This window comes from Lethenteron reissneri, chromosome 11 (assembly GCF_015708825.2).
Source record: "Lethenteron reissneri isolate LAM-NWPU_2019-01 chromosome 11, ASM1570882v1, whole genome shotgun sequence".
In the NCBI taxonomy this organism is placed as follows: Eukaryota; Metazoa; Chordata; class Hyperoartia; order Petromyzontiformes; family Petromyzontidae; genus Lethenteron; species Lethenteron reissneri.
In genome coordinates this window covers 1,005,096-1,020,793 of record NC_083789.1, presented here as the reverse complement: position 1 = coordinate 1,020,793, position 15,698 = coordinate 1,005,096, and the positions used below count along the sequence as shown (strand labels likewise).

The 15,698-nt window shown below is 60.8% G+C and overlaps 1 protein-coding gene across 1 annotated transcript; it reads right to left on the bottom strand.

Annotated features, from left to right (window-relative positions):
• Nucleotides 1-1,098: 1,098 nt before the first annotated feature.
• On the bottom strand, nucleotides 1,099-6,312 carry LOC133341240 (delta-like protein 1). The gene is made up of 10 exons (XM_061549720.1): nucleotides 6,017-6,312; nucleotides 5,390-5,677; nucleotides 5,173-5,230; nucleotides 4,777-5,034; nucleotides 4,250-4,310; nucleotides 3,975-4,105; nucleotides 3,444-3,613; nucleotides 3,115-3,331; nucleotides 2,047-2,897; nucleotides 1,099-1,928 (listed from the first exon to the last, which is right to left on the bottom strand). The coding sequence occupies exons 1-10, from the start codon at nucleotides 6,071-6,073 to the stop codon at nucleotides 1,923-1,925; spliced, it is 2,097 nt and encodes a 698-aa protein (XP_061405704.1). The 5' UTR covers nucleotides 6,074-6,312; the 3' UTR covers nucleotides 1,099-1,922.
• Between the last annotated feature and the right edge of the window lie 9,386 nt (nucleotides 6,313-15,698).

Below are 15,698 nucleotides of genomic sequence, written 5' to 3'. Positions count from 1 at the left end.
CACGGGAGTGGAGGCTGCCAATCCACGTCAGAACGGATTGATGGTTCTTCAGTACGGAGTGAGATGCTCCCTGCTCATTGAGGACCGAGCCAAGCGTAGCCGAGTCGTGGATCGTATTGTCAAGTGTAGAGGGAATTGTAAACATCTAAAGACCGCAACATCGAACACGGTTCGTTTTTCACCGGCGTGCTCACAACCACGGTATTTGGGCACTTGCTTGAACCAAATTAGACGAATCACTGACGCAGCATGTGGAGTCGTGTAGACTGACGCGATTAATGATGTTTGTGGCTCAACTGATCAGATGAGCATTTGTCACTATACGCACGACAACATCAAATACCAACAACGCTCTGGTCGATTTCCATGAGACGCATAAGCCACACGATCAACTGGAGCCATAAAACGCAGTGACATTTGATCCGGTCGTGTTTACACGGGGGGACCCTGCACCTGCGTGGACAGACCGCTCACTGCAATTACCTTGCCACGGTTTGATCACCGCCTGCGCTTCACACATCAATTCCCTCGTGCACGGATGTACAAGTGGCCCAGCTGAAATTGTGGCCGCCAAGCGCATGTTTCGAGTCTCAGTGGAACTGGGGGGAGGTGTTCAACGGTGGCGAGCCTGTCCCGAGGCCTGCCGCAACGAGGCTGTGCTGGGGCTGGACTAAAACAGCACGCGTGGTCACGTGTCCCCACTGCCGAAGTTGACACAATGCGTCATCACCGGGTGGATGTATGACAGGTTACAGACACCGGACACCTTGACTATTATTATTATTATTGGAAAGGAGTGTTGTGGCACACCGAGAAGAGACCCCATTTATGCGTTTGGGGCACGTGCTGCTATTGAGCACCCAGGAAGGAGGCCATAAAGAAACTGGGATCAACTACAGGAGGCCAAGGCAGCTTCACATCCCACTGGTCGCTGCTACTGTCCTGGCTCACAAGGACCACACACCACAGACACACACTTACACACTACATACCACACACCACACACACTATACACATACACACCCCCTACACATACGCTACACACAAACTCCGCACAGCCTACGTACACACACACGAATCCCATACATACGAGTAAAGCCACATAAATGTTTGTTTATTCATTTATTTATTCATAATTTAAATAGGCATTTAAACATCTAACACGTGCAGCTATAAAAGAAATATTTTAAAAACAGTTTCTTTTCAAAAATAGTCAAAAATAAATAACTTACATTTACATTTGTAATTTTTTATTTGTTTTTATAAAGCTTCAGTACTTTGCATTTACATAAATATTACAAATAAATATACATATATATTACAATTATTTTATTAAACTGACAAAATAGTTATACCCAAATATCCAATCGTCTTTAAGACATTTGTCTCTGCATTAATGACAGATCTCACAATTACATCGTCATCATCGATATCATCATCATCAATGTCATCATCATCAATGTCATCATCGTTGCTCGCTCATGGAGTAGCGGGTTGGCGTTTTTGTCTTCATCTTCGCGTGGTTTGTACAAACAAAACAACTCGGCAGGGCCAAGTCACATTGAGCAAAGGCGCAGGCCGGCAAGTGCCGTGAGCACTTCTCGCGTGAAAGTTTGGTGTCGGGTGAACAGCGGTGATGGGCAGCGTCTCCTGGCTTTGAGAGTAGTGATCCAGAGAAGCTGCAGTCTCTTCACGATAGTGCAAATGCACCAGGGGAACTGCCCACTCGTTCTGTATAAATATTTATTCAATTCCATAGTTAGAGAGGCGCGGGTGTGTGTGTGTGTTGGGGGAGCCATGCTTTCGTGTACAGCGCGCGCCGCGGCCGCGTCTGCGTTGGCACCGCGATGAGCTCATCCCGCATCGCGCGCCGCTCTGCGGCGTCACACGGAGGCAGGCGTCGCCCGGTCTCTTCGTCTTCTTCACACCTGCAACAGACACAACGAGCGCGTTAAGTCCACCTGCCCGCGACAATGATGGTGGCTCGACGCGGCGGCGCATTGTGGGCAGGTGATGGTGCAGTGGGGGCCGTGACCGCGGTCTCACCTCCGTCGCGATGATGCACTCGTTCTGCGTGATCGAGCTGATGTACACGGACGTGTGGTTCGGCGCTGACGAGGAGGAGGAGGAAGACGCCTCGGTGCAGCCCGACTCGAAGCTCGCCCGCTTGCTCTTCCCCGCCGCCTGGCTCTCCGCCGCCTCGGCCTGGCGGCTCGCGGCTTCCGAGACGCTGCTCTTGTAGTCGATGCCCTGGTATTTGATTTTGTAGTTTGATTTCCTGGCGCCGCAGTCTCCCTCGGCGCCCAGCTGCTTGTTGGTGTTCTTCAGCTCTGACGTGACGATCACGTTGATGGCCAGCTCCTTCTCCTTCTGGCAGTCGCTCAGGTTGTTCATGGTCTCCGTGTCCGGGGCGCGAGTCGTCGAAGAGATGCGAAGGCGCAGCTGTCGGAGCAGGAACGTGAGGACGGCGGCGATGAGCAGCAGGAAGACGAGCGCCAGCGCGGCGCACAGCACGAACACGGAGCCCGAGTCGGCCTCCTGCCTCTCGGCGTCGGGCATCTCGACGGCGAGCGGCGGCGACATGAGGCTCTCCTCGCACCGCGAGCCCAGGAAGCCCAGGGGACACTCGCAGGCCGCGCCTCCGCCTTGCTTGGGCAGGCACGTGCCCCCGTTGAAGCAGGGCGTGAGCGCGCACGGGCTCACGGCCACGGCGCACTCCCTGCCCGTGAAGCCCGGTGCGCAGCTGCACGCGAAGCTGTTGACGCGGTCGTGGCAGGTGCCGCCGTTGAGGCACGGCAGGCGCGCGCAGTCGTCCACGTTGCGCTCGCACCGGGAGCCCGCGAAGCCCGCGCGGCAGCGGCACAGGTACGAGCTGCCGCTCTCCTCGCACTGCCCACCTGCGGGGGCGAGGGCACGCCCGGTTGGTTAGTCGCCGCGCCAGAGCGACCCTTCGCGGTCACGATCATGCCCGTCGCGGCAGCAGTCACGGCGCGGTGCGCTCACCGCTGCGCCACCGCTCCGCCCTCAACAGGGGCGATTCGTCGATCAAGCGCGACGCTGCGCGACGCGGTGTGCGGGGTGCGTGGGGAGGGGGGAGGCGGAGGCGGTGCTCACCGTTCGCGCAGGGGTTGTTGCTGCACTGGTCCACTTTCTTCTCGCAGTTGAAGCCCGTGTAGCCGGCGGGACACGTGCACGAGTAGCCGCCCTGGGGGCGGTCGCGGCAGCTGCCCGCGTTGAAGCAGGGGGCGTCCGCGCACGTCATGGCGCTCAGGTCGCAGTTCTTGCCGTAGAAGCCCGGCGGGCACGAACAGGTGTAGTCGTTCTCCAGGTCCTGCACAGCAGAGGGGAGCCAGGGGGGTGTAGCGGCCCGCTCGCGGCAAAGGAGACAACGAGTAGCGGCCGTGGTGCGTGAGGCTCGCGTGGCGAGCGCGGTGGCAACTTACCAGGCAGCTGCCCCCGTTGCGGCACGGGTTCCCCTCGCACTCGTTGGTATCGAGCTCGCAGTTGGTGCCAGTGAAGCCCGGCTTGCACGTGCAGCTGTAGCTGCCCTGGCCCACGTTGGTGCACGAGGCGCCGTTCTGGCACGGCTTGTGGTGCGTGCAGTAGTTGAGATCTGCAGAGCGGTCACAGGGAAGAGCGCCGTGGTCACGCACATGCGAACTGTGGCGTGGCACGCGCGCACTGCTTGTGCTCGGGCAGGGAATCGTCGCTCAACGGGGATGACGGCCGGTGGTGATGGTTGAGAGAAACGACGGAGTGACAGCCATAGCAGGGAACACGGCCCAGAGGACGTGCGACGCAGGAGATGGAGTGAACAAATCAGCGCGTGTGCAGGGACGAGGTGGATTGTTGCGTCGCCTGGCTGTGCGAGATGGCGATGATTTGGGTGAGAACTTAAATGAAGTGGTGGATAGCTCGTGGCTGCTGCTGATGATGATGACGATGATGGAGCAGCTGTGGCGCGGCATGGTCACCTTGGTTGCAGAAGAGGCCGCCCCATCCTTCCTTGCAGGTGCACTGCCACGGCTGCTGGCAGGTGCCGTGCACGCAGCCCGGGTAGCGGATGCACTCCTCGCAGTGGCGGCCCTGCCAGCCCACGCGACACCTGGGAGAGGCGACACACGGAGCAGGACCGTCAGTCTCAAGCGCTCCTCGCCCATCACGAAGACTCAAAAGTAAAGAAGGTCGCGATCAAGCGAGTCTCGAGCGACGAAGAATCCGCGAGTGTTTTGCGATGTCACACACTCACTTGCACTCTCCGGGCCTGTCGCAGTATCCGTGGGAGTCGCTGCATCCCGGCAGGCACACAGCTGGAACGAGAGAGGGAGGGAGACGTGGGTGAGTGAGCGAACGAGCGGGCAGGGAGGGAGGGAGGCGTGCGTGAGTGGGGAGGGAGGGAGGGAGCGAGGGAGGGAGGGAGGAGTGAGTGGGGAGCGCCATCGGGGCTCGCGTCGTCGCCACCGCCTCACAAAGCGAGGGGCATCTGCGAGACGAGTCCAGGGCCGAGAGCGAAACAGCTGCCGCGCCCCCCCCCCCCCCCATTGTGTGGCGGTCGCTGTGACAGAGCCGCGGCTCGGAGCGCGGCGGCCAATCCGCGGCGCGTCCCGGCCACGCGCCGCGCTCTGATTACAGAGCCCCCATCGCTCGGAGCCATTATCACGCGCGCGGCGCTGCCCACTTTACGGCGCGTAATTAAACTGCGTGCGAGAGGAGGACAGAGGGAGGGGTGGGGGTTGTATGGGGTGGTGGGTGGGGGGTGGTGGTGGTGGTGGTTACCTTCTGAGCAGTAGGGTCCTCGCCAGCCCGGCATGCAGAGCTTCTGCCCGGCCTCGTCGCACGAGAAGTGACCGAAGGTGTCGTCCCTGGCGCGGCAGTAGGTGGAGCAGCCCTCGCCGTAGTAGTGCTCGGCGCACACGACGCGGTACGAGTAGCGCAGCTCGCTGTGCCGGCTCACGTGCGTGTCCTGGGACCAGTCCTCCCCCACGCTCAGGTGCCGCTGCGTGGCCAGGCGGCTGATGAGGCGCTCCGGGTGCTCTGCGGGGTCACAACACGCGGGGGTTTTGTCACCGCTCTGGGAAATCGATGGATCGATCGCACGTGGCGGTGCAGCAGTGGATCGGTGCAGCGAGTAATGTGCGCGGCCCGCGACGAGACGCAAACCCCCAGACTCACCAGTGGACATATCGGACGCCTCCGCGTGCCAGGCCTCGATGATCAGCGAGAAGGTTCCCTGTAACGGGAGCGGTGATGGGAGGGATCACGGTGAGACGCGGCGCACATCAGACCACCCCCAGAGTCACCGCACGCGGTGCCATGCCCGCCCGTGCTCGAGAACACGCGAGAATATTTGGTGAGGGGAAACTGCGCGGACGGGGAGTCTGCTGCTTACCGGCCACGTGAAGCTGAAGGGAAAGGCGATCGGGTTGGCGAAGCCGCGCACGTCGTGGACGCGAAACGAGTTGGATCCCAGCACCGGGGTGAGGACGCTGCCGAAGGTGCACGGCGAGTCGGGCGTGATATGCGTCTGGTAGTGCTTGAGGCACACTCGGAAGAAGGTCCGGCACTCGCAGAACGAGGACGGCGCAGAGCCAGCCTTGCAGCAGGCGCCGCTGGCGCGGAACGCGTTGCTGTTGATGATTTCTTGCAGTTTGAGTTCGAAAATCCCAGCGGAGAGTGCCTGTGAATCACAGCGCGCGTTAGTTCCAGGGGACGCGCAGAAACGCAGCGCCGTGTCCTGGCGCGTTCCGCCACCGGTCCCGAGTGACAGGGATGCGTCCGCTGTGCTCCTGCGCGCGCGATGTGTAACGCGGCATCCAGTGATCTTGTCTAACCCTCACAGTTTCGTGCATGAGCGTCTTGATTCTCTGTTTCTCATTGCCTTCCCAACTTGTGTCCGCGTTTTTAGCCAACGTTTTAACAACTTATTCTAAAATGTATTTTAGACGTGACAAAAAACATGAACTGAATCTCAAACGCACGTGTTCTACTTTAACGCCAGAGGAAGAGAGGAACTTACCAGCTGCGCCAGGCAGAGAGAGACGACCAACGTGAGGAGGAGGTGCGAGAGTGCCATCCTTAGATCCAGCGTCTCTTTTCCCAGGAAAAGTCGCAGTGTGGTATTTACATCAGTGCTGCGTCCTACTGATGTTCCTGTCCAGTGTTTAAAAATCGGGTGTTCTGTAAAAAGAAAACTGTTTTGATGCGACGATGGTTAAGCTAGCTCATGCGTTTCACTCAAGAGCTGTCTTCACTCGGAACGTGCGAAGCAATGTCCCAGTAGGATCCTGGAGGAGCTAGGCCGAGCGAGCGTCAGGGTCTCTGTGGTTCTGAGCACTCACCTCGCGCCCGCTTTATATGCGAGGGCCCCGAGGCCGCGAGCCAATGCAGCGTGGGCTGGTGGGCGGCGTGAGCAGCCAGGGCCCGCCTGCTCCCAACTGCCTTTCCGGGCCGTATTCACAAATGTGAATACATTAACTTGTAGTAATGACAGATGCTTGCGCTGCACAACAGATGGGAGGGGGGGGGGGGTGCGCGGGGGGGAGGGCTGGAAGGAGTGCGTGAGCTCTGGAAAGGAATGATTTTTGTTGTGTTCAGGCTTCCCAGATGAACACGCTCGCTGCCGTTACATCTGCGCAGCGCGATGAGTTTTCTCGCCTCTTCGTTCCAGAGCAGAAATCGGGTTCTGTTCCGAGGGCGCCAGGTGGACCGTGCTGTCCTCTGCCATTCCTACACTCGGTCATTGTGGAACAGCGAGTGGCCTGCGACGCAATGCGAAAGCCTATTACGCGTAAAGTTACTGCAACTAATACCGGTGCACTGCCGAGGCCTGTGCAGTTATTTTACGCACACGGACAAGCGGCAACTCGACATACATGCGTGCAACAAGTTGCTACAACAACAGAAGTGTGAATCCCAGTGCAGTCCCCCAGTTAGCGTGCTCCGAGAGCGCGTGCCCCCCGTGCCCATCGTGCCCACCCTGCCCACCCTGCCCCCCGTGCCCACCCTGCCCACCGTGCCCATCCTGCCCACCGTGCCACCCTGCCCACCCTACCCACCGTGCCCACCCTGCCCACCGTGCCCACCCTGCCCACCCTGCCCACCCTGCCCACCCTGCCCCCCGTGCCCACCCTGCCCACCGTGCCCACCCTGCCCACCGTGCCCATCCTGCCCACCGTGCCACCCTGCCCACCCTACCCACCGTGCCCACCCTGCCCCCCGTGCCCACCCTGCCCCCCGTGCCCACCGTGCCCACCCTGCCCACCCTGCCCACCGTGCCCACCCTGCCCCCCGTGCCCACCCTGCCCACCGTGCCCACCCTGCCCCCCGTGCCCACCCTGCCCACCCTGCCCCCCGTGCCCACCCTGCCCACCCTGCCCACCGTGCCCACCCTGCCCCCCGTGCCCACCCTGCCCACCGTGCCCACCCTGCCCCCCGTGCCCACCCTGCCCACCCTGCCCCCCGTGCCTACCCTGCCCCCCGTGCCCACCCTGCCCACCCTGCCCACCCTGCCCCCCGTGCCCACCCTGCCCACCCTGCCCACCGTGCCCACCCTGCCCCCCGTGCCCACCCTGCCCCCGTGCCCACCCTGCCCACCGTGCCCACCCTGTCCACCCTGCCCACCGTGCCCACCCTGCCCACCGTGCCCACCCTGCCCACCGTGCCCACCGTGCCCACCCTGCCCACCGTGCCCATCCTGCCCACCGTGCCCACCCTGCCCACCCTGCCCACCCTGCCCACCCTGCCCCCGTGCCCACCCTGCCCACCGTGCCCACCCTGTCCACCCTGCCCACCGTGCCCACCCTGCCCACCGTGCCCACCCTGCCCACCGTGCCCACCCTGCCCACCGTGCCCATCCTGCCCACCGTGCCTACCCTGCCCACCCTGCCCACCGTGCCCACTCTGCCCACCCTGCCCACCGTGCCCACCCTGCCCACCCTACCCACCGTGCCCACCCTGCCCACCGTGCCCACCCTGCCCACCCTGCCCACCGTGCCCATCCTGCCCACCGTGCCTACCCTGCCCACCCTGCCCACCGTGCCCACTCTGCCCACCCTGCCCACCGTGCCCACCCTGCCCACCCTACCCACCGTGCCCACCCTGCCCACCGTGCCCACCCTGCCCACCCTACCCACCGTGCCCATCCTGCCCACCGTGCCCACCGTGCCCACCCTGCCCACCCTGCCCACCGTGCCCATCCTGCCCACCGTGCCCACCGTGCCCACCCTGCCCACCCTGCCCACCGTGCCCACCCTGCCCACCCTGCCCACCGTGCCCATCCTGCCCACCGTGCCCACCCTGCCCACCCTACCCACCGTGCCCACCCTGCCCACCCTGCCCACCGTGCCCATCCTGCCCACCGTGCCCACCGTGCCCACCCTGCCCACCCTGCCCACCCTGCCCACCGTGCCCACCCTGCCCATCCTGCCCACCGTGCCCACCCTGCCCACCGTGCCCACCCTGCCCACCCTGCCCACCTGCCCCGTGCCCACCCTGCCCATCCTGCCCACCGTGCCCACCCTGCCCACCCTGCCCACCCTGCCCACCCTGCCCACCGTGCCCACCCTGCCCACCCTACCCACCGTGCCCACCCTGCCCACCCTGCCCACCCTGCCCATCCTGCCCACCGTGCCCATCCTGCCCACCGTGCCCACCCTGCCCACCCTGCCCACCCTGCCCATCCTGCCCACCGTGCCCACCCTGCCCACCGTGCCCACCCTGCCCACCGTGCCCACCCTGCCCATCCTGCCCACCGTGCCCACCCTGCCCATCCTGCCCACCGTGCCCACCCTGCCCACCCTGCCCACCGTGCCCACCCTGCCCATCCTGCCCACCGTGCCCACCGTGCCCACCGTGCCCACCCTGCCCACCCTACCCACCGTGCCCACCCTGCCCACCCTGCCCATCCTGCCCACCGTGCCCACCCTGCCCACCGTGCCCACCCTGCCCACCCTGCCCACCCTGCCCATCCTGCCCACCGTGCCACCCTGCCCACCCTACCCACCCTGCCCACTCTGCCCATCCTGCCCACCGTGCCCACCATGCCCACCCTGCCCACCCTGCCCACCGTGCCCACCCTGCCCACCCTGCCCACCGTGCCCACCCTGCCCACCGTGCCCACGGTGCCCACCCTGCCCACCCTGCCCACCGCTCCGTGATTGTTCACTGCGCGCATCCCGCACGGAGCTCTTGAGGGATCCGCAGCGCGCACGGTTCGGATTGTGTGACCCGCACCAAAGGTGCCGCGCACGGGCATCCAACCCCGCTCCGCTCTATCCCGAGCCGAGCTGCGCCGCTGTTTCATGAGACTCGGACATCGCAGGCGATCTGCGTCGGTGAGTTGGTACAGTGCAATACAACATCAAGGCAGTGCAAGGTGATTGAAATATGTATATGCGTTGTTTTATCCATTTCTCCGGGATTTAAATAGTTGCAATTGTTTAAGTTAACCCAAGAATGAGAAACAGACGTTTACAATCAACACAAAGGAGAGAATGCCTGTATACATTATCCTGACGTTGCCCAGCTTTTCCGATTTCTGCAGCAAAGCGTGTCAGTGTGCACAAAGGCGCTGCTCTGTCAAGGGACAACCCCCTCGGCTTTGTATCCTAATTCGTGCGCCCAGTTTTGTGTTCCTGTAATCGGGCAGAAAGCCTCTGCGAAACTCCTGCGCGTGAGATTTCTTCCCCGTTTGGGGTTCCTCGGCCGATGGCGGTGGTGGCCGCTCGCGCCCCAGGTAGGTGCCGTGTCCACACCTGAGCCGCGTGCCACCTCGGGAGGGGGGGGGGGTGCGGGCCCGGGTGAGGTGCGCGCAGCGCGGGCGTGTGGAGCGCGATTCGTCTCGGCCTCCCAATGGAGCGCTCCTCCCCAGACGCGCTCCTTTATTCCGCGGCCATCTGTTCCCCCACGGCGCCCGTGATTTGCATGGCAGGCGACTTCACCCGGTGGGTTGAACACTCCAGCACAGGGACTCGCCACCCCCCACCCTACCCCACACACGCACGCACACAATAAGCATGAGCCGATGTGTTTGATAAGGATACGCCCCGCCCCGCCCCGGTGCGGTGGTGGTGGCGGTGGTTGTGGCAGAAGCGCCGAGTAAAAGTGAAAAATAAGAAACGATTCATCTCGGGCCGCGTCAACAAACGCGCCATCAGCGGCCGAGTTCGCGCACGCGGCTCCCCTGCGCGCAGAGCAGCGGGCAGAGTCGCTCGCAACAGGTGGGGAGCGACCCGGGACGACGGCACGACGGACACTCGCCACGCTGGGCGTGTGCTGACCACCCAGGCAATGGTGCGCTGCTTACGATGAGACCGCCTCGAGGTTCCACTCGGGCCGCGTGCCGCGGCGAGCCAAGCCGGGCCGTGGCCCCAGCGTGGCGGGCACGGCCTTCGCGTAGCTGCACGCTCGTCTGGGCCTGCGGATTGACGAGCTACTCCCATCCCATCGTGATGCGTGTTCCATGTTGATGACGTCAGCGCGCCTTCACTCGGTCGATGAGGTTAATTGGGATGCTGCTGACTCGGTCGCCATCCACCGTTTCATTGCAAATGGAACTTTGATCCGAGGGAGGTGCAAACACCGAAACCAAACATTGGACCAGGCGTGCTCTCATCGCGCTGCGGTGACGTCACCGCATTGTTGATGTTCTCAGGCGCAGCTCGTGACTGCTGCATGGGCCAGGCCTCCCCCATCCTCTTCCATTCCTCTCCTTGTCGCCTCCTGCCCAGTAGTGGCCTCTGGCACTCTGTGCTTGCTGATTGCCGTCTCCACTGCGTTGTGATGTTGTCCGTGCCTCCTCGGTTGTTCTCACCACGTGGCCTGCATCGACGTCACATTCAATCGCATGACGTCACAATGACGTCTCTACAGTGGGTAGCACATTACCAGCGTCGTTGTGTCGCTAACAGAATCGATAACGCCTCCTCCCCATACTTCTCGTTCCACATACACGATACGTATTTTTCACGATGCATCCACCGCAGATCCTTCTGGAAGTGCATCTTATCAGCTCCATTGGTTCAATACAATAACAATCTGGGCCGGTTTCGACGTTTGATGTCTCATCAGCAGAGAAAGGCTTTCTTGAACCAATGCTGGTGAACAGCCTGGCGTGTATAGGCAGTGCAGGGACGCGCCTGTGCGTGACTTCCACGTCTTTTAGTTGTCTCACGACCAACGCTGCCGGATCGTGTGGCGCGACCCCGGCGCGACTCGCTGCCTGGGAGGGCCGCTGCGAGGCGCCTCTTGAAGCGACGCAGCCCGAGCTGGTGGGTCCGTGACCGTTTGTCGCAGTGAGTCGGTGCCATTGTCCCTGGGGGTGACCTTCAGCCGTGGCTTGGGAGTGTCACCTGCGTGCACATGAGCGCGTCTCGTGGCTGACGGCCACCGCGCTGTGTGGCCCGCGACCCCACCGAGCCGGCCCCGGCTCAGGGCGGGAGAGCCTCTCGCGGACCCGCGTGTCCGCGACGTCGCGCGCGTAGCGAGTGCGCAGGACGGCAGCGGTGCCCCCACGATGGGCGCGCGTCATCTCGCGTCCAATCGGACACTCATCGCTCAACGTGCCCGTTCACCTCTTTGACGGGGGTGAATAGTGGGGGGCTACAGCCGTCACGTGTCCCACTCGGCTGGGAACCGTGCCCTCCTCGCCCCTTCAGCCAACCCGCACGGACCCTCGTGGTGAAGTATGGTTAAACAACCCCCCCCCCCCCGCGTAACCAACACGGCGTGGGGGAGTCCTTTAAGTCCGCGATGTCGTTGTTGTTTGTTGTTGTTTGTTGTTGTTTGTTGTAGTTTGTTGTATAATTGTCGGGCGTGGGCACCGACTGAATCTGTGCTCACAGCCGCATTCATCCTAGCGGCACACTGAGCACGTGACCGCATTGGGAAGCGCTGCTGCCCCCCCCCCCCGGCAGTCCACGCAGCGCGCCGCCTCTCGCGTCGAGCTCCCGTCGCGGCAAATCCCCCCCTCCCTCTCCCCCCGATGAAGGCCCCACGCGCACTGGGCCGCACATCATCACCGTCACACCCTTGTCGTCATCTCCACTGTCGTCATCTCCACGGTCGTCATCTCCACGGTCCGTCGGGTTGGGGAGAACTGCACGCGCTCTGTCCCCCAACCCACGTGGCTTGGGGTGGGGGGGGGGCTGAGTAGCCCCCCCCCCCTCCCCCATTGCTAAATTTTTATTGTCGAATCAGAACTGTTGGTACAATATTTGAGCACCACCGTTTGCAGCTGTGGCGACGACCGAGTTGCACCCGGCATGATGGCTGCTCTCACACTCACTGAGCTGTTAATGCCGCGGCTATAATTTGATGCACTTCTACAAAAGATGCCACGGTGAGTCCAGCTCGGGTTGCGTGGCTGCATCATCTCTCATCCATTTATCATCTCCCCCCCCCCCTCGCCGCCGCCGCCATACAGCCTGGTCCTCGTGTGCGGGGGAGCTCAGGTGTCGCAGTGCGGGGGGGGGGGGTGCAGGGGGGTGTAGGGGGGTTGCAGGTGTCGGGGGGGGGGGCTCAGCCGCACTGAGTTGGGGGGTTTCCCTACTCGCGAATTGTTCCCGGTGGCTGTTGGGTAAATTTCCGATGGGATTTGCGAAATTCGCCCCAGACGTCGTCGTCGCGTTAAAGAGGCGCTCTCTGCGCTCTCTGATCTCTCTGCGCTCTTTCTGCGCTCTCTCTCTCTGCGTTCTCTCTCTCTGATCTCTCTGCGCTCTCTCTCTGCGCTCTCTCTGCGTTCTCTCTCTGCGCTCTTCGCGGAACGCAGCTCCCGAGTCGGTGCTGAGCCGAACGCGCGTGCGGTTGCTGTGCGCGCCGTTCCCTCGCGTGATAGCAGCAGCAGCAATGTCGAGGTCCGTGAACCAAGACGTGGGGGGCTTCAGGAGAGAGAAAGGTCGTGCAGTTTGGGTTGCATGGCCACAGCCACTGTGGCCTGCGACTTTAATGTCACATTTACGAAGCGAATGCAATTCAAGGTCCCGTCGTCAGCACCACCATCAGCATTTGTTTCATCTCGTCGAGAGGGAGAAACCCGCGGTCTCACAAACACCGCCCATGATTTATGTCCCAAGTGTTGCGTGCCCGTCTCTTGGCCGTATATAAGAGGCGTGTTGGGGGGGGGGGCGGTATCCGGACACCCAAAGCGGCCTCGCCCCGTGCACTGCGCCCGGTCCCCTCCACGCTGGGACCCTGGGAGCAGGCGGCCCGCGCGTGGCCCGTGACTGATGCCCTCGGCCCGCCCACTGCAACTTTCCCAGCGTGAGCCGCTGGTTCCGACATTCAGCCGGGAACAAACGCACCTTCTCATCACTTCAACGCGCACGGCCCCGGCTCTTCTCCAACAAACGCTATAGAATCACCCCTGTAATTAATTAATTGTCACTCCGGGGTCTGAAAAAAAGGGGGTCTTCTTGGGAATGAATGGCTCTCGCCTTCATAATGAATTAATAGAAACGCGTATTTTCAGTAAGATTTGAATGGACTAGGGAGCGAACTTAGCTTTTATAAACATCGGAGAAAAACCCGAGGTTCTGGTGCAGCGTATTAGAATTCATGTTTAAGAGGGACAATCATTCCACGCTGAGCTGCTCCATAGAGACCCATGCACAAGACTACATGGTATGCAGCGTTCACGGTAGAAGTCTAAGCAAGGCCTAAACCACTGTCACGTGACGTGCGTTTGTATCGGATCACTTAAAACAACCAACAGAAACATCCCGGATAGCGTCCACGTGGCGATAGGGACTTGAGTCGCTCTACAAAGACCCCAATATTGAGTGCGTCATTGCTCCCGACATAACAAGCGCAGGCAACGCTGAGTCGTGCCCAGTGTGGAGAACTCAAGGCAAGTGGACACTGAAACACACCTGCACTGCTCGAAGCCAGAGACAAGTCAGTGAGTGTGTTTCCCTTCCCAGATGTTAGCGGTGGACATTCCAAATTCCGATGGTAGCCGCTATACCATCGTTGGCGTCTCACAAAGTGGTACTATTTTAATGACTCTTGGTTGATGATGGGCTGAGTCGACCTCAAGGCGGAAATTGAGGTGGCGACCTACGCAGCCGCCGACTCCGCAATGCGCGATTTTAACACGGAGCCCTGTTAACAAATTCGCACGATAGTCATCCTGTATCTGTTTAATATTCAGGTGAAGTCGTGACAATGCCGTGACGTAGCCGTGACAATGAAGTCGTGACAATGCCGTGACGTAGCCGTGACAATGGAGTCGTGACAATGCCGTGACGTAGCAGTGACGTAGCAGTAACGTAGCCGTAACAATGATGCTGTGACGTAGCCGTGACAATGAAGTCGTGACAATGCCGTGACGTAGCCGTAACAATGATGCTGTGACGTAGCCGTGACGATGATGCCGTGACAGCTGCCTCTGGGCTCAAGCGGCTCCGTGGACACTGCCACGGCTGACGCGGGGCGAGGGGCTCGTGTGGCTGCCTTGCAGAGGGGGAGGGGTGAATACAACAACTCCAAGTGAAGTGGAGTGGAGTTGTTGTTGTTGTTTTAAAACTAATTTCTATAAATAAAAAAACGTCGTAATTCATCGTAGAGGTTGCAAGTCGGTAGCCGTGGCTGTGATTGTACAGCCGACGCACTCATCGGCAGGGTGAGTTGGGGCGCCGCACGGGTGAGATCATCAGCCGCGGTAGTGACCGTAACGCGACGATTGCGATGCTCATCCAGCAGAGAACTGTGCATCACCAATCGGTGCGTAACGCCTTTAATACCACGCGTGGGATACCACCAGTGCTGCCGATTTCCCTGTTTGGGGTGCGAGAAGTATTTTTTTCGTACAAATGTCCCAGCGGAACGCGACGTGGGGATTGTGGCAAGTGGAGAAGCACAGGAAGGCCTCCAGCCGCCACCAGGATCGCGTTGAAGGCGCCCGCACCCCTGTGGCTGGAGGAGCGGCGCCGGGTCGGGGGTCTCGTGAGCGCCGTCCACGACTCGGCTCCCACTGCCCTCGTGCCTGCGGCGAGGGCCGCTCGGGAACGAGCAGCAAGAACGACGGCGGAGTCCCCCGACATCGCTCCGCGTCCTCGTCGTCGTGATCACCGGCCAGGATGAAGGTCGCCCCCAAGCCGTGGCCATCTCCTGCGATGCTACGACGCATGGAGACCCCTGCACAAGAACTCATTCCATCGCTCCGTCTCCACTGTGGATGTCCTCTCCCTCCTTAGGCTGTCACTCCCACATGCGTCTCGAGCATCAGCTCGTGCGTATGCTCGCGTCTGCGTGTTCATCCTTCCGCCTCTCCGTGTAATTCCACCTCTACGCGCTTCTCTACGCATTTCAATGTTCATGTTTCTGATCCATTTATCTTACCATCCAAACACACGAATTAAAACGTTCCTCTTTAGGAACATTGGTATGATGCTTTTAATGATCAGATTCTGTTTTACAAAACCAATGTGTGTGTATGTCTGTCAATTTTTGGTGATTTCGAAAGTTTTTTGGTTTGGCCATGTTTGTTGTAGTACGGAGTTAGACTGATGGCTTTAATCTAAGTTGTGGTTGTTGTTGTTGTTTGACTGGGATTTTTGCACACAGCGTTGGTGTACGGTGCTTTTTTCTGGAATATTTTGCTGTTTTTTTCCTGGATTTTTCAGTTTGCGCATAGTCATTTTAAGATGTTTTCTTGTTCATGTTTTGTTTTTTGTTTGTTGCGGTTGCACCCGATTCAAGAG